Genomic DNA, 26,144 nt, shown 5'->3' on the forward strand with positions numbered 1-26,144 from the left:
AGTATTTTCTGTCTTGCTGTTACTTGCATGTGCAGAACCCAGAGCCTTGGTTTTGCTGTGCCAGCGCTTTGCAGTTGGAACGCCTGTGAATTTCCTAAGGGAATGTGCTTGCTCCTTTCATGCTGGAGGATGTGCTCGGCTGGGTATGAGGATTTTGGCCAAGAACACTGCGCCAAAATATTCCCCACATGATGGGCTGCTTCTGCATCAAATTCAGCAGCTGTTTCCTCGTATTGCTGTCTTCTGCAGTGCTGTCCTCTGCCAATTCTCCCTTTTCTCCCTAAGGAGAATGCACACAGGAGAGCTGATTCATCAGCCCAATGAAGAGCTGTGCTCAAATTAGTCCTTTCCCCAGGCTTCAGAGTATTGTCCAGACATGAACAGGAATGGATGGTGCTAGGTATGAGTGTACAGCTCTGGTAAGGATTTTTCCTGCGTGTTTCTGAGGGTCTTGTTACCTCATTTGGAAGTAGAACTGTTTCTGTCTCCTTTTGCAGGCAGCTGCCAGATCTGCTTTGTCTGTTCCCTACATTGACCTTTTTTATTCCTTTTATCCCCCAGTTTGGCTGTTCCCTGTTGTCCAGCCCCTGTAAGAGAAGTGAACTGCCTGATAAAGAGATACATTATAAAGATATATATATCTAAAGAAATATATTCCTTTTGTTCTGCAACTGGTTCTTTATTGGGGAGCCAATAGTGAGGATTTACATCTAGGTGGTGATAATGTGAGTGCACGACAGATCTGCTTTCTCTCAGATTTCTGTGGCTCAGTGCTTATGGCTGGAGAATAAGCCAGAATGTATGATATACAGAGCAGGAGCAGAGGAAGCAAAGAAACAGAACAAGAAATTACTGAAAAAAAAATTTCAGTCTCTAATATATTCATAAAGATTTGGGATTTCCCACACACACTTAAAATATTGCTCCACGTGTCGCTTGTGTCAGGGTGAGCCTGGATGTAAGGAAACCTCCCCTCTCTCCTTTGATAGCTGCTTTCTCTAGGTTCTGGGTACTCATCAAGTGAAGACAGGGAGGGTCAGGGTAGGAGACATCTTCAATGCATGTCTGAAGCAGAGCCCTTGTGTGGGAGTTGGTGATGCTTCATGGCAAGCTGTAAAAGGGAGATGTTTGGGAAGCAGAGGATCAATGAAGCACTTGGTGGTGTTACTGCAGTGCTCTGGCTGCTCTGAGACACAAGAAGACAATTCTGGGGAAAAAAAAGGAAAAAGTCAAAAACATGATTGTAAGGACTGGCCCCTTGGCATCCACTCTGCTTAGACCCTGTTAGGTTACCCCATGACTTGTTTTTGACCAAATCTGGCCTTCTGGCCTGTCTTGTAGCAGCACTGGTCAAGCTAAAGAGTAGAACTTTAAGTAGCAGTGGCTGCATTGCCTGGCAGGGTGCGTGCCACAGTGGAATCCTGCCCTTGCCTTGAGCCCTTCATGGGGCTTGTGAATCAGCACAGAGTCCACTGAAGAAGAAACAGGCTTCTACAGCAATTTGCCCTGAGCCCATGGGATTCATATCCTGAGAGGCTGGTTAGTACTAGCTCTGTGTTTGATAACCTCTGGGTGTTTGAATGTCGTGTTTGGAGGAGGAAGGGGGGGAAATACACCCATGTTGAATGTTCAGGCTCAGGATATTGCTCAAACTGGAAATCAAAGGACTATGTGGTATGCTTTTCTGTCTTTATCAGTAGTTCAAATAGACATACTAATCCCTGTTCTTTCTAGTAGCTGTGGGGATTATAACCACAGTGACAAAGGCACATATTGTAAGGAAGATTGAAAATTTACCTGTCCATCAGATGCCTGAAGCAAAGGTTTATAAAGACAAATAAACCCCAAGCAACAGAACCATACTGCAGTATAGCATGTAATTCTCATAAAACTTGTTAGCAGAAGTCCTCTCTTCCCCTCAGTGCCAGTGCTGGGAATTTGGAGCTGTTCTCTGTGGATTTTTCTCCACACAGGAGAGGATCCCTTTGCCAGGGGAGCTGAGCCCCATGTGCAGTGCAGTAGGAGCAGGCCAAGAGAGCAGATTTCAGTTTTACTTGCTTTGTCCTCTTCATGTTCTTTACATTTGAGGTACCCTAGTCCCTCGGTCAGCTGTTCTTCCTGTGCATGTGCTGCAGAGCTCTCTGGAGGAAACCTGTCCCCTGGATCTCTGGTCCTTGAACTGCTGCTCCAGGAAGTGTCAAATTATCCTCTTCTCCACTTCACAGAGTGTCATTTCCCTGACAGTGGTGTCTGTGTAAGCCTCCTGTGGGAACAAATGTTATTTCTCTTCCTGCTCACTTGAGTGACCTATGGAACCTGCTGCCTGAATCCTGCTTGATTTCTGAGATCAGGGTGCTGTCAGGGGGTGGGTGTTTTTCTCCATCAGCTCTCCAGAAGCACACCCAGGCCAGGGTCTCACCTTTCTGCACATCTTGTTGTTTGGGGGAGACAGAAAAGGAGCTTTCTCTCAAGTTTTGCAGCTTTTTTCCTCTGGCCCAGTGGAGAAGCTTGATCCAGTTGGATCCATTCCTCTCAATATATGAAATGATAAGGAGCAGGCACAGAGCTTTGCTGTGAGAAGAGGCCAAGCCAAAGCCTTCTTCCACCCTGTGGTACAGCATCTCTGCTGTCCTTGAATGGAACTTTAACAGCTCAGCCTTGCTCAAAACAGAGACTGTCACCTGTAAAGTCTCATGAACCTCTGTCCCTACAAGTTGTGGGGTGAGAGAGCCTGGTCTGGGTGTAGTTATGGTCAAGGTTTCCAAGGATGTCTTCCAGACCTTTTACCTTCATGTAGAGGGAGTTATCAGCAAGGTAACCTGGGCCTTTGCTCTCTGTGGATCCCCAGGCAGCGTGAACAATATTGATTCCAGCCTGGTGCCTTGACCAGGACCGCTGTTAAATAAACACTGGGGGCAGTTCTTTGCTCGTCCTGCTGCCTGCAGGCCATGGAAAGGCATTTCCAGGCCAGCACCTTGTACCTTGCCTGACAGAGGTGGCACGTGCTGCCCGGTTCTGCCTGCAGAAAAGGCTGGACACAGATACCTGCAGGGCCCTGAGAGTCACAGGGGCTGCTGTGGACACTGAGGGTGTCATTTCAGCCTCACACAAGTCTGCTTCAAAAAGTTGGAGTACCCAGCATGGGTCTCGTCTAAGACACTTGTCCCAGAGGGAAAACTGTTGTGATCAGTGTCTTGGAACAGACACAGGGGGACAAAACTTTGTGCTGTGACTTGTTAGTGAGTGAGCACTGATGAATAAAAAGCAAGAGATGGATCCTGAGATGATGCAGATGGAGCAAGAGATGGATCCTGAATCTGCTTCACCTGCCCTCCCCATGTTTTCGTGCCTGTGTGCACACTCAAATCAACCAACCTTTTGTCCCTTTGGATTATCCTGCACAGCAATTTTGCTGGGCCTCCAACCCTTTGGATCTTCCTCGTTTCCAGGTTTGTGCCTCTGACTCCTGTCACCTTCCTTGAGGAGACCTCGAGGGGAGTGGGCTTCAGGGCATTGAGACCCTGCACTTGGAGTGCTGTCTGCTTTGCTGGGCTGGGGAGGGGAAGGAAAATTTAGCAAAAGCCCTGTTAGCTGTTGCCATCTCAAGGGAAGAAGCTGCTGAAGGAAGGCAGTGGTGCCTAGAGTTTTTAGGATGAGGATAACCAGTGAGTGTAACAAACCACACAGGTGTCCCAGATCCCAAGCGTGCCTAGGGGGGATTTAGGCCTGGCTTATTTGGAGGGCAGTATAAACTAATAGATTATGCTTCTGTGCTCATAGAGGGGATTGATCTTTGTCTTGGGAAAGAATATTTTGGAGCGGATGATACAAAATAAAGCTGAAAATAGGGGGGGTGCTCAGCAGTGATAGGGAAGATGACAGAAGGAAGGGCAAATATTGAGGAAAGAAAAGTGGCACAAGAGGCTGGAGGGGCCTCAGCAGAAGGCAAAGCAGCACAAAGTATTGAGATCTGCAGAAATAGTGGTTAACATCAAATATAAAAATGCATTACTTATGAAAGTGCAAAGGGAGCAACTTAGCCCTCTTTAGCTACTACCTTTGATGCTGGCTGTGGCTGGGACTTGGTTGTGTTCTGGCTGGACTTCCCTTCTTGCTTTTTCCACCTTCTCATAGCAGGTGCCAGAGGTCATGTTGCAGTCTTAATTCCTCTGAAAGAAGCTATTTTTGTCCCTTGTGTGCTCTTGATTACAGCATGGCTGGTCCAAGGAGTGACCCCCTCGGTGGTTTGTGTCCTTGGGAGCTTTGTGCTTGTGGAACCAGCTCAGGTCTGCAGGGTGTCTGCTCAGGGGAGCACACCAGGGAGCTGGGAAGGATGTGTGAGCAGCTCTAAACAAGTGGGTTACACCTGGCTGTGTGTTGGCCTTCTCCAGTGCACGGGTTGTATTGGTCAGTTTGACACCCAAATACTAACAAGATCTATAAAACAGCTAAGTTTGGGCATTAAGTAATAGAGGAAAAGAGAAGATTGCCAAGAGGCAAACCCCATTTCATTCACAGTGCAGGTTCCTGAACAAACTTCTCTTGACGTGCTTATTCTGGAATTTAATCCATTTTGAAAAAGGGGTTATCCAATCCACAAAAGAGACAAACTGCCTCAGAATTTTCATCTGAACTAAATAGCTTTTCATCTAGGAAATGAGAATAAATCAGATGTGCTCCTTCTGCCACAGATGAACTTTCCTTAAGCAAAAATAATTTCATTTTGCTTGGTGTATGTGTTTTGTTGTTTGTTTTTAATAATCAGAGAGGATAAAAAGCATCTAATTTCTCCCTAAGGTTTTTCATGCTTTTGCTGTCTTGCTTTGGGGTACTTTACAATGATAAAGAAACTGATTTTTTTTTTTGTTAGTAGAGGATGCACAACAGTGAGAGAATTCCCTTTTTTGGTGAATTTTATGTTAGTATGAGAAGAGGATGCTTGAATTCAAACTAGATATTTTCTTCAGTTTTCTGCAGAAGACTAAAATGAAATCACAGCTGCATGGGAAACATTTTAATCAGTAAGGAAAAATATTTCACAACAAGATAGGAGAAGTTAGGTGGGTTTGCTCAGTTGAAAGCTTTCAGAACAGCTTGTTTTAAAATTAACCTGGAGTCATTCTGGCTTCCATAGTACAGCAGTTATGTAGTGCAAGGTCTCTGTAGACAAATAGACAAAGGTCAGTCTGAGACTGAGGTAATTAAGGCATGCATGTTTTTAGCTTCAAAAATGTATAATTTTTTGGAGATCCATACTTTTACCCGGTGGAAAATCTCTGACTTGGCTGATTTGCACTGCATGAAGGCAGTAATAACCTGCCACTGACCAAACCTATTCATCTGATATCAGTGTGTGTGCTGAGCATGGCTTCATACTCTGGAGTCCCTCCACCATCTGTTGTTTACCCTGGGATCAGAGAGCTGTCGATGTGTAGGCAATGCCAGTTGGTAAAATACTTGAAGGGCACGGCTGAGTGATGGGACATGTCTGTCTTGTAGGTAGGGAATACCTGGAAGGAAGACAACTCTGTCTTGAAGAACTCTCTTCAAGGTCAGAGGAGGGAGAGGTTTCAAGTTAATGCACAGAGACAATACATGTATTGTCTTCCCCCACCCCATCCCAACTCCTGCTATTTCCATGGGCACGTTGAGAGATCTAGCATAAAGCAAAAATCTAAAATAACTGTGGCTAGATAACAGCTGTCTTTCTAGAGCAGCAAATTAAAATACTATTAGCTCCAAAACACAAGTTTTCTTCCCAGTTTTGTAAATGTTAGGCCCTGTCTTAAACTGTTTTCTTTTTCTTATGAAAGTTTACTGCAATTAGCAGAAGCTTCCTTGACACAGTTTTTCTTTTCCTGTTCATTTGACATAACTCTTCCTACACAAATAAGCCACACCTTTGATTAACTGATAAACTGATTTTCTTGTCCTTGAAAATGTATCTTCAGCTAATTTGCATAGGATCAGAGGCACAGGGATATTGGGGTAAATATATTGGAGGTAGAGGGCCAGGAGTCTTCAGGGCAAAAAGGTAAAAGCTCTGAGGGAAGAGAATAAGGAAGAGATTAAGTAGTCTTTCATAGTCTGAGTATTTGTATGAGCTGAGCTGCTGCTGTTCCTGCTAACTTGAGGGTTTGTTGCAGTATGGTGTGTCCTGGAGTTTGGTTTGTCTTGTTTTTAACAGGTAACTCACAAGGTGTCTTGAGGGTTTTTTGGGGATTTAGACAATTAAAAATACTTAAAAGTGGCAGTTTTTAAGCTTCAGTCTGAAGAGTGGCATCTAATCAGAATGACAGATTATACTGAGGAGTTTGCTTTCTGTGTGGATGGGTTGGTTTGGTTTTTGGGTTTGGGCTGTTTTAAACATTTCTTTGGAACTGAGGAAGCATTGTCCTGTGTGCACCCTTAAACTCGTGTGGTTCAGTGGGTGCTGTGATGTACTTGTTGCTCAGTAGCCAGGAGTCATAAAGCAGACTTCCCAGTAGAGTGTATTTTATGGTAATGCTTCATCAGATTGTGCTTTTTTTAGAAGGACATAAAGGAATAAATATAGAACAACTCAGATGCTAAAAATAACCACTTGCATTGACGTCTGCTTTTTTTTCCTTTAAGAGACCTTTTGGATATTTAGCAAGATGCATCATATCTGCTCAGAATCCTTTTGGCTCTGGTGATGTCTTGAGGGACAGACAAATCAGCTGATCTTAGAAAATAGCTTATCTTGGTTTGATTGAAAGTGCAGTGTGGGAATAGAGCAGATGCCGAGGAAGAGACTTGATGTGGGTAATGGAATGAGAAGTTGGTTTAATTACTGCAGCTGTAGAAGCTGGGCATTTGTGATCTTGAAGATTAGAAGACTGCTCGGCCCTTGTGTTTATGGGGAAAAAAAAGGATACTAAATACTTCAGTCAAACCCTGAGATATGTAATGGATCTCACTGAAAAGATGGTCCCTTGATAGGAAAGCTGCTTTCACTGAATGGCCTCAGTTGCAGTCCAGGATATAGTAATTCTGGCATCCTTTTAACTGTCAGATGAGGGAGTGAATAATCTTCCAAAAGGTTTCTAATCCTGGAAGCTGAGATTTTCGTAGCAGGAGAATGACTTACTTGAAGTGGATTTTCAAATAATTCTCAGTTTGCAGATGAACTGCTGTGGACATGATTCCTTGCAGGTATTTGGCCACTTGATTCTGTTCCAAATAGTCCTTTGAGATCTGCAGTGTGAGAGTGAACTGGTGAATCAGTTTGAGATTAGATTATTACTTCAGTGCCTTTTGACATGGATGAATTCAGTGCCTTGCTCCTGTATTTTTGAGCTGTGCAGACATTCCAGTGTCCAGAAGCACCGAGATCGGCCCGAGCTCGGCCCCACGGCCTGCTGCTGCCAGGGGTGGCTGCTGTGGTGATGGGGGATGAGGGCTCAGGCCTTTTGGGCATCTCTCACGTTGTGCAGCATCAGACAGGCCCTGGTTTCTGATGGTTGCAGCAGACCGTTCCTGCAGACAGTTCCATGGCCACCACCTGCCCATCCCTCGCCACCCTTCCTCCACGGATGAGCCGGGAGCACAAGGCTCTGCCCTCCCCGAGGGCTTGCTGAGGCTGCTGCTCTCTTTGAACTTGAGAGCAGGTCAGATGTAAACTGCAGCTGAGACATAAAAATAACTGGCACCTGCTCCAGTCCCGCTGGGCTGGGGTGAGCAGGGCCCTGTGCCAGCCCTGGCTGGCCAGGGAGAATGGTCTGGGGAGGTTTTCTCTGCCTGTCACAGGTGTGGCCGTGGGGAGGAGCGTGGACAGACCCACGGCAGGGCTGCTCCCCGGGCTCTGCAAGATTAATAAAACACCCATGCTGTGCCAGCCTTTGATCACAGGTATTTTTGTCTCCTCAGCCGCTGCTCTTCTGTTTGACTTGGTTTATTTCCCCCCACTCTTCTCTGCTTTTAACCAAATTTACTGTCTCGCTGTGTTTGACCAAGGTAGGACAGTGTAAAGATAATGCTTCCTCATAGGAATTAATTACATTGTTATTTTATAATGCAAGCCCCATCAGGCTTCTTGAAATCTATTATTTATGTGTATTTCTGGTTAATTAAAAATGCTATTAAGATGGTATTAAAAAACTTTCCTTGTGTAAACAAGAGGAAAAAAGACAGTTCAAAATTCCATTGTACAGGTCCTCCTACATAGGATGAGCTAAGCCTTCTCTACCTCCACTGTTAGCTCTATTGAAGATTGTATTTTGAATTTTTTATTATTATTCTATTGCTAGACACTGTTCCCTGGTTTGAGTATGAATATCTATAGTATGAGTATGCAGATGTATAATTTTTCTGAGAGCCTGAAGAGGTGATGCATTCAAGATTATCATCTCATTCACTATGAAATGGCTTCACCTATAAAAAAGAATAATATTATTTTTTCTCAGATTAGAGGGGTATTAAACCATTTTTTCCTTGTTTTGTCCTGGAATGAGATATGATAGCAAATGTAGCTTGTTTCACTGTTGTCTCTTCAGATCTTACCTGCAGCAGTTCAGAATTTTAAAGGTTTCTTTAAAAGATTTTTACCTTCTTAGTGCAGAATGCTAAGGATTTTGGACAGGGAGCAACCTTCATTAGTTTAAGTGCTTTATAATAGATTTTATTTCTAAAGTGCTCTTCATAAAGTTCTTAACTAGATTGCCATTCTAGAGCCTTTTAATTTCACTCAAATTTGAATTTCGAATAGTGAATAAACATAAACATTGGTAGGTAGTTTAATCTAACCAGGGGGAGTAAAAGAACTCCTGGAGGATCCCTGAGCTACAAACAGGTTTGTGCCCAGTGCTGGGACATGACTGTCCCTTGGATGATGTCCAGGGTGAGGTGGATGTGACAGTGAGGCAGAACAGGGACAGTGTCAGGGAATATTTTTAGCCAAGCCTGCTTGACTTGTGACCCTGGAGAGAGTCCCTTGCTAAAGGGGGCTTAAAGAAGGCTGAGAAAGGGTGTGGGTGAGCTCAAGGTGATGTGAGTCTGGCCTGCTGGGACGTCCAGGTGGCTGAGAGTTTTAATCCTGATGACACGTCACCTCCAGGTTTTCATTTTGGAACCTTACAGACTCAAAGCTGGTAAAGGAAAGGTATTTCTGCCAAAGACTTGCTGCAATTCTCAAATCCCATGAGATAGCTCCTTCCTATTACCTTTGCCTAAGAGTACCTAAGGAAATGATTAATTTGCAGTAACTGCAAAGTCTGCTTGTGGAAGATCAGAGCATGAAAGTTAATGATCAATTGCTTCTTGTTATTGGGTAATTATGAAGAATTGTCTTTAGGAATTTTTTTTTTTTTTTTTTTCCTGACTAAAGTCCACTGAAAGCTCTAAAAGCTACCTATAAATCTATTGCACTCCAAAGAAAACATCACAGCAGTAGGAGAAAAGCTGATGCAGCACCTGGGGACAGTTCAGGGGCCCTCAGCCCCAGGGTTTGAGGCAGGGCACAAAATAAAGGTGGCAGAGGACCAATGTAGTGAAAGGGATGACAAAGATCAGCCAGAGGAAACAATGAGAAAGAATGGAAGCCAGAGGAAGGATGTTTGCAACTGATTTTTTTGTTTGTTTGTTATTTAAGAAAAAGTGAAAGAGGAGGAGAAATCAGTAAGTTAAGCTTATCCCTTACTCTGCAGATTGTTCTGTGTATGTGTCCCACACTCACTCTGCTCAGGTCTGTCTCTGTAGTGTTTCAATGCTGATTACAGCACCTCTCCTTGTTTCTGTGCTTTACATAGCTCTGTGTTCTGCTGTTGCCATAAACATTGTCTGTAATGGGCTTATTCTAAGTAAAAGTGTTTAAAAGAAAAAAGAAATTCTTAGAATCACTCTGAACGTGACAGATTATATATTGCAGTAAGAAAAAAAAAACCAACTGTGCACTTAATGGTCATTAAAAAATAATAATTTAGGTCCTTTTTCAGAGCCTACTTCTTCCCAGAAGCCAGTTTAGGCAACACTTTTAGAAAGTATGGATGAGCTTGCATCAACATTCAAGATTTATTTACAATTTAAATTTTGTTAATAAACCCATCTAAACCCCCAAGCATTCCAAAACACAAGGAAATGCAGAAACCTTGACTAAGCCTGCTCAAATTCCCCTCTTACACTTACTCTCTTACGCTGCTTTTCATGTAGGCCTTTAATCAGGGATAAGGCATGGGAAAATCTCAGAGGCAACCAGGCTGTAAGAATTTACTCCTGGGAGTACAGTGCTCTGTCTGGACTGTAACTGGGATTAGATTTCCCAGGACAGGGCACACTTCACTTGCTTCAAAGATGCTCTGCCCTGGTTGCTTAGGGCAGCTGTCTCCCAGCTTCATTTTCACATGGCCATGGTTTCCTGCCCAGCATTTGGAATTCTGTCCCCTCTGAAACTCGGAGTGAAAGTTTTCCAGCACTGTAGTGCTGTACTGAGTTAACTTGCTGAGAACTTACCCTGGCTCTGGGCTCTAGCAACAGGAGAATTGCAGCCTCTTTCAGCAAGAATAATTCAACCTCTTCAGCTTGGACCAGAGTTGTCTCAGACCTGCTGCAATGACCTCTGACATCACCTCCTCCTCCTCCAGATGTTGCCAACCACTGCAGAAGGGACCATGTGCAGCTGCTTCAGCCCCAGCAGTTCACAGCTGGAAAATTACAGGTGCAGTTTGCCTATAAAAAATAAATAAGAGTCGTGATAAGAACCCACCTTCATCAGGAGGTTGAAGTGACACTGTGCTGTGGCTTGGAGCAGCTGAGGTGGATGAATGGAGCAGTGATGCCTGGCAGAAGGCTGGGATGGACAAGAGGGGGCAGTAATGTTTTAGGCTGCCACAGCTGAACCTGCTCCAGAATGTTTCTCCATCAGAGTCCTGGCTCTACATGGTTAGGGACAGAGTTGGATGAAACTGATGGGCTGCTGGTGCTCACGTTCTCCTGATGAGTCAACATGGAACTTTATGGAATTATGAGGCCACAGATACATTCACCCATTTCATTCTTGCCTCTCTTGTCTTAGAGAGAAGCTCAGGACTGAAGGGTTTGGTTGCAAGTTGCAATGGAAAATGAATAGCTTTGTTTGCTGAAGAAGTCTAATTTCCATCCTGCAAAGGAGAGAATTTGTCTGTCATTGGTCCATCTAGATCAGTAGTCTGGTTTAGAATGGATTTCCCTACTACAGGATTTACAGTCAACACAGTAACTGGTATTTGCTCTGTCATTTCTGTGTAATTCAGGATTCCAGTTCTGTTTTCACTCTACTTACACCACCTCTGACAGCCGTGGCAAGAAGGTTCATAGGTCATTTATGGATTATGAGGGGGGAAACCACTTCTGATTGTTGTACACCCATCATAACTTACTGACATCCTCTCTGGTTTTCCTGCTGCTAATTTCCAGTTACCTTTAGTTTTGTTTTTAAAGGCTCTCTTTCTGAGAAGTGATGGTCACAGTTGTAGGATGGTAGCAGGAAGAAATTTCTCCAAGTCATTCTGTCAGTGATGGATGATTCCATAAGACACTGAGAGAGGGGCATGCCATGAAATCAGCTTTGCTATCTAGGGAGTAATTCAACTTGTGATTAAAAATACATTATCATTTCCCCCACTTTTTCTCCTGACATTAGTCCATCAACATCAGGTTATTATGTAGAAGATGGCCTTTGGAGAGGGAACCAAGCTGTGGAATCAGGGATTAAAAGATATTTATGCTTCCTATAGTGAGGGAGAAAGCTGACCAGAAAATACTTTCAGTAGTTTTAATAAATTATTTAAGAAAAAGGAAAGAAGGGGTGGAGGAAATAAAAAGGAATGTAATGTTCTCCTTGTGAGATGATGCTGAAGATAGAGTTGAGTGGCCACTTTTGAATCTTGTGTGCCTTGAATGTTGGAGCACTGAGAATATTTTCAAAGCTGTGGTATCACAAAGGAGCTAATGGAAACATGGGTTTGAAGGTTATATTGAATTCAGTGCAAGTACTGTGCAAGAAAGAAACTGTGTGTTTAAGTGCATGCACATTTATAATTAATTGCAGGACTGTTTTGAAATGGAAAAATACTTGTGTGTGTACGCTTAACTATGTCTCTCATCCTCAATGTGCTGCCTAAATCTGTTTGTTCCATTTTAGAAGACATCAGAAAAGCAATTTGATACAGCTGCCAGTGTCCAGTACATAGTGTTTTATTTATATATCTATATATATATATATATCTCAATACATTTTTTTTCCAAGTGAGAAAGATGAAGATCTCAAATGAGAAGAGCTTCTCTCTCATTCTTTGGGGCTCAGGTACCTCTTAGCAGGCACCAGGACAATAAACATTTCCAGATCAAAGCTTGCTTTCAGATTCTGTTCTCTTGCATAACGCTGCTGTGCTTCAGTCTTGAACCAGAAATTATTCTCTTACCAGTTTCACTCTTTCATTCTGGGAACTTTGACCTCGGTTTTATCAGCTTTAGTAAAATGTCTGCATGGGAGTTGCTGTACACAGGCAATGAAAAAGGCAAAGATCCTTCTGGTAGCCCATGTTTTCAAGAATTGCTTCAAGACCAGAGAATGTGCTTGTTCCAAGGAGCAGCTCAACTTGTGTTGGGTTGGTTTTAAGGAATCCCTTTGTTGTGGGATAATGGGAAGCAGGATGAGATACTGCTCGTGACTTGCTGAGCGTTTTTAATGAACACTTTTTATTGCCATAGTTGCATGTGTGGATTCTAATGAAAAAAACATGGCTGATGTTGTTATTTTAAATTTAACAGTGTTTGCTTGTCATGCAGGTGTGCAGGAGTGTTATGGTAATTTTTTATATGTTATCCTATAAGCCAGCTTCCCCCCAGCTCTGTAATTCACAGTATCATCTTCCCCCACCAGCACTGACAACTGAACCACCTGCTTTTGGTGATTCTTTCATAGACCCTTTGATGAATATTTAGATGGAACAGCTACAAAAATAGTTGGAGCTAAAGAAAGCTGGTAATATGTCATAATAGAGCTTCCTTAAGCATGTAGGTTTATTGCCACCAAAAACTTCTCCCAGAACTTTTCTCAAGGGTTCAAACCTGAACTTACTCTTGACCAGCTGATACCTGTTGGTTCTGGTTTCAGCAGCCTTTTTTGCCTGAAGTGGTTTATTTTCCTTCCTAATGGTTGTCTTTACTGTCTCATAAGGAGCAAGTGCATCCCAGTCCTGTGGCTCCAGTCATGGCCATGGTGCCTGTGTGTTAACACCTCCATGCACCTTCATGTTCAGATTGCTTCCCAGCTTTGTCACCAGCTGCCATAATTACTCTTCTTTTGTATGCAAGCCATTAATTAACAAGAAGACTGATTGTTGGGGTTTGTCTTTTCATCAGTTACTTCCAAAAAGCCTGCAGATTTTTGTTTCTGTGCTGTCAAGCACCATCTCTTTTGGGCAGAATCTTTACTGCTGTCACAGTTCCTCTGTCTCCAAGATCACACTTTTAATGGGATACCACATGGAAAAGTATGTTTGTTGAATATCCAGATAGCTGACACTTACTTGTATTTATTTTGAACACACTCCCAGTAACCAGCCTGTTTTGTTCTGAGCTCTTTGTAGCTTCATGTTCTGATTTTTCTTTGTCAGTCTTTGCTGAAATCTCACGTGCTGTTGGTGAGTTCTGTCACCTTTCTTACGTGACAAGTCAAACTGGTTCATGAAAGTACTGGCACTAAAGTCTTGAAATGAATCTGCATCTTCTGCACTTTTAGAGGTTGGAATACAGTTGACTTTTAATTGAGTGTTGAGCAGATGCACGTTTTGGTTTTGTTGGAGGATTTAGAAGGCAAAAAGTTGCAAAAAGCAGTGTGTATTTTTCAAATGTTTGCCTGGTCATGTTTTCCTTCTCTTTAGTGGCAGTGGTGGAAGATGGTGCCCTTTGTTCCAAAAGCCAGGAAGTGTGTTTTGACATAAAAGTGGCCTTGGCTGATGTCCCAGCCTGGATGGCCTGGCATTAACTGTCTGCTGAGCTAAAGCTGAGCAGGGTGGGTAGGAGTGTCCAGGGTACCTGGTGTTTCCAAGTACAGTTTGGTTTCTACAGCACAGTTTTATCTGAAGTAATTTGGAATTGAGTAGTTTTCCAATGGTGTCATGTCCAGGGTCAGCATGTACACTGAGAACCTACCTGCCTGGTCCCTATTTCTGTTCCTCTGATAACACTGTCACAGAACCCTTCAAGTGTCTGAATGTTTCCTCACTGATTACATCCTGTGGCAGGTACCTGCTGAACATCCTAATCAAACATTTCTATTTGTCTGCACACTTTGCATCCTGGTTAAAAGAAGTTATAAATGAAGTGATCCGTGGGAGAGAAGCACTCTTTGTTCTAACAACTTGCTGAAGGAGTGGTGGGTTATAGAAATGCTTTGTGTTAGCTTTTGTGATACATTAACTTGCTGGGCACATGTTTGGAGAATATTTTTTATTTTTTTAAGGAAAAAGAGGTTTGCAGTCTGGTAAATCTGAGTGTCTTCAGGGCTTCTCTCATTTTTGAAGTTTGGGGTGTAGGTTTCTGCATGAAACTTTCATGGTGTGAGGCTTGTGAAATTAGATAACATGCTTTAAACAAGCCACCTCTGGGTAAAGTACATCTCTAATTACTGAGACTAAATTATGTGGAAAGTGAGCTTGTGTCTGAAGTAAATCTCCAGTTCAGTAATCTAAAATTAAATAATGATTAGCTTAATTGCTTCAGGATCATAAAAAACACTCTTAATAAAATATAGGGATTAAGTGTGTGTTCTGAGAGCAGATAATTGCTTCTGCTTCGTTTTCAGTAACTTCTCTCAAGACAGGGTTTGGAGGTAAGAGAAGTAAAATAACCTTTTATTATGCTGATTAGTAAAGCCAGGAAAAGTAGGCTAGTTCTTGTTTATGCAAGCCCTTGCTTCTGTCTGAATAGAAGCTGCAATTTCACTATTAGTGGTAAATTTAGAGCACTTGCTTTTAATTTCATAGACATGTGCCAGTTAGGCCCTCTGAAAGCAATAGTAGTTGGTACCTGTGGAGCTGAATGTAGAAATATATATGTGAAGAAAGATCAAGTGGGGTTTTTTTTCTTCAGAGAAAGGAAAAAGACTCATAACTGTAGAAAGAAGTGTCTGAGTTATTCATTACCTGAGTTGGCAGCTGCTTGTTTGCATTGCATTTTGCTTCTAAACAAAATATTTTTACCTTCATTCACTGGAGAATGTCTTTTTTGCTTATAGGCAAATGAGAAAACAAATCTCTTGAGACATAAGCAGTGGTACTTCCCTGGAGGGAGGAGATGGGGATTCTCCTGTTGCTCTGAGTGTTGCCAGGTGCCAGAAGTGGTCCCCAGAGGTGGTGGTAAGAAAGAAATCTTCCCCCATGTTTCTGTATTTGCGTTTTGTCTGTAGCAATATGCTTTTGGGGAGAGGAAAAAAAAAAAAAAAGAAAATTAAAAAAAGGGTGTGCAAATCCTGTTCTTTTCATAGAGCTGCATGAACTGCTGGGAGAGGCGTCAGAAGTCTCCCACTCAGAGAATTTTAGTTGAGGAATGAAATCAGCACTTTAGGTTGTTGCTTCTGCTGTCTGGTGTGTGCTGTATCTGCTGGTAATCATTGTAGCAGAGATTTAACCACAAATAAACCTCCCTGGGACTCTAGAAGTGCTTATCTGGCTCCTCCTTCCTTAAATCTACAAGAAGGGCAGCTATGCCCTTACAGTGCCTGGAGACCCTCCTTTATGGGCTTCATAGAAATCTCATCACTGCTGACTGGGGTCATCTTAGGCTGCCTTTAATCTGAACATCTTGAAATTTTATCTAATAACCAGGTGTGAAAATCTGTAAGTATATCAGCAAGCTTCCTGCTTTTTGCCTTTTTTGGTAGTCTGTCCTACAAACAGTGACAGGGAAAGTGGAAAGCTGCTGAGACCCCACTGACACAGTAGTGGAGTAGTTTTTTTCAAGGCAAGATCTTAAAACCTGTGGTTACTGTCAGATGTTGACATTTTAATGATGATCTCTGATACCCTGACCCTTCAGTGGCTATTAGTAGATTTTTTTGGTAAGAAAAATAATTTGATCTTGGTGATTTTGCAAGGACCTAAATTATTGCTTTGGTATTCTATCACTTTTCAAGGTTTATTGTAGGACAAAAATGTTATTTTCTGGGAGATATTTCTCAAAGCTGTGATTCATAAAGCAGCACATACTGGATCAGCCACAATCTGTGTTCAGGGCATTTACTGACCCTGTGCAAAGTTACATCCCTTTAAGATATACATTTTCCTGCTGTAGAGGAAGTGAAAGCAGTGATCCCAGCTCATTAGGTGGGCAAATAGATGCTCCCTGCAAGCTCAAAATATTCTTGGGTCAAAAATTTGACCCCCCAAAAATGAGCTATTGCAGCTATAGCTGGCTGACTGCCTGCAGCTTTGGTGTGTGGAGGGACACCCAGTAGGTTGATTTATTGAGGTAGCCTTGTCCCAGTGTCATGGTGACCAGCTGCTTTCAAAACTGGTTGTGTACAATGTTTTTGCCTGCTCTGGTTGACACTGGTGTAGGAGAAATGTCCCAGAAACACAAGAAAGCCCTTTTTTATGCATTTGCTGTTTTGTAGGATACTTTTTAACTCGCACGGCTGCAATTTTTGCATTTCTTCTTTGTGTGTAAGGCTTGAAAAGGCCATTGATGAGTTACTGAGAAGCTAAAATATGCTGGGGCAGGGGAGAGCAAGATTTTGAATTGTAACAGCTCTTGAGTTCTCAAGCTGTGCTTCTGTTCAGAGAAGAGAAAATCTGAGTTTCTCATACCCAGCCCTGCAGGCTGCCAGGCCCTGTTACCTGTGCCCTTGTGTGGTGCGGCCTGGGTGTCGTGTCTAGGTCACTAGGTTCTAGGTCACTAGAACCTCCAATGAGGAATAAATTGGGTATGAAATGTTCTGAGTGAAGGGGTTTAGTTTGACTAAACCCCTGAATAATTCCTGCAGCCTTCACTTTTCTTGATTGTCCAGTGGAGGCCACCCAGATGATGAGAGGGCTGGAACACCTCCACTGCCAGGAAGGGTTGAGAGGGTTGGGATTGTTCAGTCTGGAAAAGGTGACCTTACTGTGGCCTTCCAGTGCCTAAAGAGAGCCTGCAAGGAAGATGGAGAGAGACTATTAACAAGGGCCTGGAGTGATAGGACAAGGGAGAAAGGCTTTGAACTGAAAGGGAGTAGGATACTGGGAGATATTGGGAGTAAACTCCTCCCTGTGAGGGTGGTGAGGCCCTGGCACAGGTTACCCAGAGAAGTTGTCAATGTCCCATCCCTGGAAGCGTTTAAGGCCAGGTTGGGTGGGGCTCTGAGCAACCTGGGACAGAGGCAGGTGTCCCTGCCCATGGCAGGGGGTTGGGACTGGATGATCTTCAAGGTCACTCCCAGCCCAAACCGTGATTCTGTGATCTGTCATCTGCTGCTGTTGTCCTTATTGTGTGTCTTTCTGGGGGGATTTATCTCTCAGGCTTGTCAGTGTTCTAATTTGTAGAAATTGCTGAAAAAGTCAATTTTGATAAAAAACTTAATTGGAATCAGAAAGAGGAAAACAAAATAATTGGATTCATCAGGCTAGACCTGAAAGCAGCTCACAAAGGCAGTCATGGCAGTCACAGTTTCAAGAGTTTCTACAGTTCAAACAAGGTAAAATGTAAAATATATTGGAAGACCAGTCATAGTCGCTGTTTTCACGTTTAATTTACCAGTGTGGAGGCTGTGGTTTCAAAGCCTGTAGGACAGAGGCCCCTCCACTGGCAGAGTGATGTTCTGACAAGCTGCTCCCAGAGGTGTGATCCCTGCTGTTGTTGGTGTGGTCTGGTTTTCAGGCAGAGTCAGTTTTGCCCAACTTGCAGAAGTGATGTTCTCTCCTATCTGCTTTTAATAGGTGGGGCACTGAGTCGTTGCACCTTGTATTTGGAGGGGAACATGACAGTGGTTTTTTTTCTGTAGCACTTAGTTCTCCTGCTCTTCAGAAACTTTTTAAACCATTAAGCTTTGTGCCTCTTTCCCAGGGAAAGAGCAGCCTTGCTGAACAGTGCTGGGTACATTTATGGCTGGAACCCAGCACTGTTCAGCCCTGCCAGGGTGGTCACTGCTCTGGGCCAGCACAGGATCCACTTCCAGCTGGGAATACCTGCTGGTGAAACTTTAAGGACCAAACTTGATCTCCTGGGGATGTTTATTTTGAGAAGAAAAAAGTAATTGAAATGGAAAGTGCTTTCTTAGAAGCCATAATGGCATTTACTCTTTCCTAATTGTTTTGAAAATGTCAGTGTTGCTGTGGGAGTGATTGTTTTCATGTGTGTAAGTTGTGAAGGCCACACATTCAGGACCTTTGGCAGTGCTTTCCAAAATAGCAGAAAGCACAGATTTAAATACAAATACTGTCACAGGATGTGTTTCAGGACAATATTACTGTATTTTAGCAGCAAGACCACTTTTGATTCAAGGCTTCATTTGCCCAATCTCTGCACCTGCATCTCCCTCTGGAGAGAGCCTCCCTTTCCTCCTTGTTGTGGTGTTCAGGTTTAATGGGATAAGTGGTGCCCAAACCTGAATCAGACTGAGGAGCTGAAGACAACCAACCTGTGGCTGCAAATGGCTGATAAAGAACACCCTCTAACAGCTGAGCAAGCCCCCTCCTGTGGGATGTGTGAAAAGGACAGAGAGGAAGAGGCTCAGTGCAGTGTGAGCTGGTGATGGGGCTCGTGGCACTGCAGGACCTGGCTGTGGGCATTTTGCAGGTCACTTCTGGATGCTCTTTGCCTTGGCTTTGTGAGCTTTCAACTTGTTCAGTACAAAGTCATCTGGGTGCTTTGGATCTGTGTTGCAAGATGGGAACAAAAGGCCCAAACATCACCTTGTGCAGTTCTTTTTCCTGTGCTGAAGATATAACAATGGCCCTTACTACTGTCCTGTGTGCCCTGGGTTAACTGTTCCCTAATGTCTACTGAAGAGATCTACTTTATAAAAATTGGAAAAAAACCCAAAAAACCTCAAAACCAAACCTAAACAAAAAAAAAAAAACCAAACCAAACAGTTTAGCTCAAGATATATCTTGTTGGTACAGATGTGGGATGAGTAATAACTGTAAAGCAGTTATACAAGCAAACCTTGAGGACATGCTGACCTTAAGCCTGAGTTTAGAGCCTGTAGTAGTGCCTGGGAGGAGAGGCTTGTGAGCAGTCAGTCAAACCAGGCATAGGAAAAGCTCCCAGTTGCCTGGAAGTAATGAACTTACTTACAGTAAAGTACTTCTGATTAATTCAGTGAAGTTTAAATTATTCCAGTTATTTCAAAATCTGGTTTATTACAGTAAAGGTAAAAAAGAATTTAAGTAGACCTAATAAAAAGTAGTTAGTGCTTAATGGGCTTAAAAGTGAACAAAATCTGCAGATTCTAGAAGCAATTATATATTGCTGAGTAAATAGCATGAAGGTTCTTGTTATATGTCTTGATTGGAGAAATATTGATTCTTCTAGATTAGTTCTGGTAATTAACCAGGCTGCTTGTTTATTTTAAATGAAGCTAGTCTGGTTTGCTAGACTCATAGTCTGTAAATGTGTCCTGTATTAACACATTGCACTGAACTGCAGGCAGTTTGTAATACCCTTGAATATCTGAATTTTTTGGCATATAATTGCAGATGAGCTGAGGGTTATTCTGGCAGATAGAAATGAATCATAAGAGCATAAATGCTGCTTCTCAAACTGCTACTCAGCCTGACTGAGGAGCTTTTGAAGAGCAGTGCCAAGCTAGCAGTGGTGACACCCATAATTCCAGTTTGGCACATAGGGTCTTTTGAATGTGAAGCTTTGGTACAGTGAACACCTCTCTTTTCTAATTAGCTTCTAATGTTTCAAGTGATGGGGAGCAGTTTTTGACTTGCAAACTGTTCTGAAGCTGCAAGCTCCAAGAGAAGTGGATGCTCTTTTTACTTTTTACTTTTATACCAGAAATTTCACATTCTGCATTTCTTCCAGGACTTTATAACTGTTCCAGCAGGAAACAACCTGTGCTTTGGTGTTTTTTTGTGTCTCTGACAGAAGTGGAAGCAATGCAGAGGAATGTAGGGAGATGTAGAAGGTTCCACTCAGGCATCTGCCCACCTGGCTGGGGCTGTGATCACTGAGAGATCTCCTGTGGTCAGATTAGTGTCAGGATTTGTGGCACTTGTAGGACTGAAAAAAGTACTCACAGTGGCAGAATATTTGAATGTCCTTTTGTCTGGGTCTGTCAGAGCCAGTTTGCATGAGCCCATGATAAAGAGACCATCTGTGAAAACTCCCAAAGTTTCACTATCAGCTGTGGAACATCCCTTGTGCAACATTGCTGTCTGAACATTGCTGGTGGAAGGCAAGTGTGGATTTCTAGTGGGCCAGTCATTCCTGGGATTCCTGCAGCCCTGAGTAAAATGGTATTTAGGTCATGTCTCTCTCAAACATTGCATTAAAAGGCCTCTGTTCAGAAGAAGCTGAACAAGGGAAACTGAATCGTGACAGGGCTGACCAGTCCTGGATTTGTGATCTTTGTTGGCAGCATCTTTCAAAGACTCTGTGTGTTACCACAGAAGGGTCTCCTGCTCTGCAGAATCCAGAATGGTCTAAATTAACTAAATATGCTGGCCTATTTAGCAATAGAATGCCAAAGCCACCCAGGAGATGGGCAATCTTAAGAAAAGGTGAGAGCTGTAGATGTTTCTTTTCAGGTTTTTGTCTGGTGTGGATTTTCAAGACAGATGGATGTTTACAGAATGGCTGCTTTTTAGTTTCCCAGCTGACCCAGACTGGCCAACAAAAGCCTGAATTTTCACAATGTACAGCCTTCCCACTTATAAGTTATTTTTTTTGAATTGTGGGCTACTGCATTTGTCAAGAATTCTGGTTGTAATTCATAAAGATTTCACCACATGCAGAAGTGCACACTTAAGCTCATGCAGTTTAGCTTTGAGTTAAAAATGTGATCTTCAAATTTTCACTGGAGAAGGTTTTTTTTCTTTTTATGGTGGCTTGTTTGGGGGTTTGAGGGGCTTTTATTGTTGGGTGAGGGGGTGTAAAGGTTGTGTGGTGCGTGGCTGCTGCCAGTATTGGTATAGAGACCAGAAGGGGTTGGTGTGATCTTGACAGAAAACACAGAACAACAAAACTTTGTTCAGCATATATTTGTTTTGTTATCATTCTGGTTGATAAGTCTGGTCTATCTTTTTAGGAAGATACCTGCTTTTGTGTGTATGCAAAATAGAGATCTGACCACAGGGGTGATGACAGATTCAGGCTGATAACAGCCTTGTGCAATATTTGTCAGTGAAATAATCCAAAAGAAGAATAGATGTCTTGTTCAGGAGTGAGCACGCTGCTGATGGCAGTCAGGGTGACATCCAAGAGAGCAGAAGTTGGGTCCCATAAAAGGAGGGAGGGGATCATGTGGGTTCCTGCCCTGCTGTACAGCTTTTCCTTTCTTCCTTTTTGCCCCTCTGGGCTGTGAACAGCAGATGCCCAGCTCTGTGTGAGCAGTGTCCATGCAGGATCCAGCTCCCACCCACTGTAATTGAGGCTGCCAAGTCAGCTCACTCAACTTACTGAGAAACTGTTTGCTTGTGTACCTGCTGCTTTTCAGGTTCTATTTTTCACCTATTATTTGTTCTTGACTGCAGAACAGTAGTTTTTATCTGAAGGTGCCTCGGTGACAGTCACTCAGCAGAATGCCCACTTTTGGTGTTAGTATTTTTGTTTCTCTGTCTCCCCTGTGACGAAGATCTGAAACATCTGGGTTTGGAAGAATGGTGACTTTTGTCTTCCCTTACTCTCCACATGGCCTCTGTCTCCTTCCAGGCTCAAGCCATGGAGAATTTCATGGTGAAAGCACAGTCTTCCTATATAGAAATGTATAGACAAGGTGTCTTTGTCCATGTGACAAGTGTCAGTCTGGTGACAGGAGGCTGGCTGGTCTTACCACCTGTCACAGGTCTGTTAGAAAGACAGGGGGCTGTAAAGTCAAAATTGCATGGCATGTATTCTGCTTCTCAGTTTTAGAGCTGCCTTTCTTCATTGGTAAGCTGTGAGCAGTTCCTGGTTTGGAGGTACATTTGTAGGTGAGATCATGCAAATGCTTTTCTGGGCATGTTTTAGGTTTAATATAGCAGGGCACTGGCAGGGGAAAACTTTCCTTCTGTCTCTCTTTGGTCTTGCAGCTGTGATTCCCACAGCATTTGGATAGCTCTAGTGTCACCAGAGCTTACCCTTACCCTGTTCATCATACTTATTGATTAATAATAAAAATAATAAATAATCCTATTTAATCTTTTCCATCCCAGCAGTACAGCTCACGGTAGCAAACTCTGGAGCAGAGGCACGAGGCATAAATGAACAAAGGGGATGTGCCAAGCCCTGCATGTGTCTCTGAGCTGGCTCTCAGGAGGTGCTGGCTTTGCCCCTGGCCACCCTGGCTCTCAGGAGGTGCTGGCTTTGCCCCTGGCCACCCTGGCTCTCAGGAGGTGCTGGCTTTGCCCCTGGCCACCCTGGCTCTCAGGAGGTGCTGGCTTTGCCCCTGGCCACCCTGGCTCTCAGGAGGTGCTGGCTTTGCCCCTGGCCACCCTGGCTCTCAGGAGGTGCTGGCTTTGCCACCAGACAGCCCCAGGAGCTTTCCTGCCCCTGCCTGTTCCTTGCACCAGGGATCCTGCATTAGTGTGGATCAGAGAGCAAATCACACTGCTTCTCTTCTGCAGAAGGTAGTGCTTTATACCTGAAATTTAAAGCAGCTCAGCACTTCTTGGAAGGCAGAGTTTCCATTTCTTCCCAATTAGTGCTCAGTACTTCAAAGGAAAGCTTTGAACCTGGGCAGGGCTTGCGGGCACGAATGCGGTGTGTGGCAGCAGTCAGAGACTTTGTGTTCAGCCACAGCACATTTGCATGCAGACAGATGTCTCCTGGCTGGCTCTCTCTCTCTGTCATATGTTTGAGGCTTTTTTTTTTTTTTTCCTTCATATTTTTCCATCTAGAAAGCAAAGTATTTCATTCTCCCTATAACATCTCTCAGGTGAGACACTTTTGTTTATCCTTTATTTTGCATCCCTGTTTTAACAAGTGATGAGCCTGTGCCACAAAGCATTTTCCAGATTCACCCACTCTGTCTAGCAGGTGGCTCCCTGGGTTTCACAGCTTGGTGTGTAAATGCATTTAACACTCCTGAAGTTTCTTTTGTAGTTTATTTTTATCTGAATACAAAGGATGAATTCCCATTTGTCTTTAAAATTCAACCACTTGGAGTGAAGAGGAGCATTTTATGTAGTCTTAGAGATGAGTAGACATTACTGATGTTTTTTCTTAATAATCAGAGACTAAGATTGGCAGCATTTTGTAATTACGTAACATTGATCTATTTTATACATTGCAAGAGGCCTATTACTGAAATAATTTTGTACTAATAGGGCTTCTGTTAGATAACTCCTTTTCTGTTTGTTATGTAAGGGCTGGTATTATAGAATTGCTGTTTGAATACCAGCACTATAATTTTAGAATAGCTTTTATGATAGAAATACCGAGTAAGCCTTGTTCCAAATATAGGCAGTTATTCCAATATCGTAATTTTTTTTTTTTTTTTCCAAATGAGGTCTCTTGATAATTGCTACTTTGAGTTTTGTTTTCATTTAAAAAATGACAATGCTTTCCTGTGCCCAGTCATAATCCATTATGTGCATTTTCTGTAATGAATGTTGTGCATTGGAGAAGTATTGATCAGCAGTCCTGGAAACTGGTGATTGAGCTTCACCTATGAAAACATTGCAAGTGCCAGTTTAGTGACTCTGAAACCCTCCTGTCATCTTTGAACTGTGTGTGTGTGTTTGTCTCTTGGGCTTTGGGGTTTATTTAGATGTTATTAAATATAACCTTATTTCTGCAATTGAGAACAGAAGCAGTGTGAGCAGTCTCAAAATGAGATTGGAGAACACAATCAGTATGGAGCCCACAGAAACTGATTATTCCTAAGCAAAGAATTTAGTTGCAAGCTGTCTCCTCCACTGACAGAGATGTAGATAGTTGTAAGACTTTTGCCTTGGAGTTGCTTGAGAAATGTGGTTGAGCTACAGGTGAGGTTGCAAAAGGTTTTACAACAGACCTGGGGACATAAGAGGGCAGGAGGATGTATTGACTTGGTGCATGGAGAGCACCTGAAATTTTCCTTTACATTTTATGAATGCTGTGGTGCTTCTATCCTGGTTTTCCACTGCACCTTTACTCACTGAACTTTCTGGAGTATGTTGTATTTAACCTGTGTGTGCTTTTACACTCAGAGGCAGCTTTTTATATTCTTATTCCACCCAGCTCTGATAAATCAGATAAAGTTCCTATTTGTCTGTAACCTTTAAATTCACAGCCTCCTTTTTTTTTTTTTTTTTTTTTTCCCCTTTTCAGCTAAATAACTCTAAGCATTGTCTGTTTCTTTGAATGTAAAAACTTTGTTGCATCTTAAGTGGTTTTGTGCTGCTTCTTTCAACTTTATTGAAATCTTTTGATGTGACTCTACCTCCAGGGCATCCAGGGTTTTAAGAAGGGCTTTGCTCTCTTTAGTGCTGTTGCTAAAGTTTAGTCAAAAAATGGGAGTGTCAGGGGCCTGTGACTACCACTTAAATTGTATTTTTGGTATTTAAGCTAGATTTTGTTTGGATTTTGTTTCTTTAGAGGCCTAACTCTGACCAGGTGAGTTATGCTGCATCTTCATAGAGGGCTGTGTTGATAAATGGGAATCACTCTTCAGTCCAGCTGTGTGGATGTGCCCTCTTTGCCTGGACTGTCCAGATTGGGGTGCAGAGCATCTGGATGGGGCTCTGAGCTTTACCACCCCATCAGCACCGTGTTCCTGCACAGGGTGTAGCTGCTGCCACCTCGTTTCTTCCCTTTCCAGGCTCCAGTTTCTCCTTTTTGTTAACCAAACTAATGGACTGTTCTTGCTCAGGCCTTCCAAAAGCCCTGATTTTGGAGCAGGGAGAAGGGAGAGGTAACACCATTGTCATCTGTTGGGTCCTGTGATGGGAGGCCCCTTTGTGCTTAAATCTAGATTTTGTTAAAATCTTTGGTCAGGTCCTGCAGAAACAAAAAGTGTCAAGTGGCCGTGCTGAGCGCACGCAGGACCACGAGAGGTCGATTGTAGCCTGGTAATTTCCTGTAAGGAGCTTACTGGATTAGAGCTTGGTTTGTCAGCAACACCACCTGACTGTAATATTTATTGAGCAGTATTACCTGTTTGAAATATTAGCCCACTTCTGCCCCGTTCATGCCTTCATTCTTGAGGGAAGAGGGGCTTTTTGAGTTCAGTGGCTTACAAAGCCACGAAGTGGAGAGGACACCCAGCTGTTTTTTCGGGCTGTTGAGCAGGCAGTTTTAGTAGCTGAAGCACTTCCAGATTTACCTCAATGTGCTTTTGTCACCATAATCCCTCCTCCATGTCAAGACTGATTCGCTTTCCTAGCCAAGACTCACACCGTGCGTTTTTGCCGTTCCATTTCTTCTCCCCCTTGTTTGTTTGTTTGTTTGTTTATTAATCAATAACAAATTAGGAAGATGTTGGTAAACCAGTCAGGTTTTTGCTTATTAGCTGGAGTCTGCGCCACGCTGATTGTCCTGGCTTTAGCCTATTACTTGTATTGGTAAGTTGGATTTTTGTACCGTGACTGTGCTGGTGGTGGCTTGTCCTTTAAAGCAGTTCCTTGGGGTGAGCTGGAGAGGGGTGGTCCTTCCTGAAGTGCTCTGGAAGGCTGATGTCTACTTACTAATGTATGGCTGGGGTAGATATCTTCCCTGGTGTGCTCTGGTGCCCTTGTTATTTGTTACAGGACTCGGTTTTGTTGCTGTTTGAGTTTTTGTGTTTTATTCAGCTGAGAGCACAGTGGCTGAGGATGCCACTTGGGCAAGATGGTGACTGTGTATTTCCATTTCTTTCTGCAAGCCCTTGTAGAGCTCTTTTACTCCTATTTTGTGCTCTTAGTGTTCTCACAGCTGTGTCCCAGCACGGAAATCAGGCTGACGGGCTCACCGTGTATTAGGGTGTTTGTGGGACACAAACATGACTTCAGCATGGAAAAGGGATGCTTCAGGCAGGTGAAAATTAAGATTCTACCCCT

General features: G+C 43.1%; 1 protein-coding gene across 1 annotated transcript; it reads right to left on the bottom strand.

Moving 5' to 3' along the window:
* Positions 1-658: 658 nt before the first annotated feature.
* On the bottom strand, positions 659-10,804 carry LOC111927302 (uncharacterized). Its single transcript, XM_086879622.1, has 6 exons — positions 10,721-10,804; positions 10,468-10,611; positions 7,112-7,218; positions 5,407-5,544; positions 4,058-5,160; positions 659-1,207 (listed from the first exon to the last, which is right to left on the bottom strand). The coding sequence occupies exons 1-5, from the start codon at positions 10,724-10,726 to the stop codon at positions 5,106-5,108; spliced, it is 450 nt and encodes a 149-aa protein (XP_086735748.1). The 5' UTR covers positions 10,727-10,804; the 3' UTR covers positions 659-1,207; positions 4,058-5,105.
* Between the last annotated feature and the right edge of the window lie 15,340 nt (positions 10,805-26,144).

Source organism: Cyanistes caeruleus, chromosome 3, assembly GCF_971803275.1.
Source record: "Cyanistes caeruleus chromosome 3, bCyaCae1.hap1.1, whole genome shotgun sequence".
NCBI classification, from domain to species: domain Eukaryota; kingdom Metazoa; phylum Chordata; class Aves; order Passeriformes; family Paridae; genus Cyanistes; species Cyanistes caeruleus.

What these genes read in the sequence shown, in the direction of transcription:
- LOC111927302 (XM_086879622.1), bottom strand. An exon ending in TATTTGAAAATCCACTTCAA is followed by an intron (nt 5,545 to 7,111) that starts GTAAGTCATTCT and finishes CTGACCTTGAAG; the next exon opens with AGAGTTCTTCAAGACAGAGT. An exon ending in GACAGCTCTCTGATCCCAGG is followed by an intron (nt 5,161 to 5,406) that starts GTAAACAACAGA and finishes ATTTGTCTACAG; the next exon opens with AGACCTTGCACTACATAACT.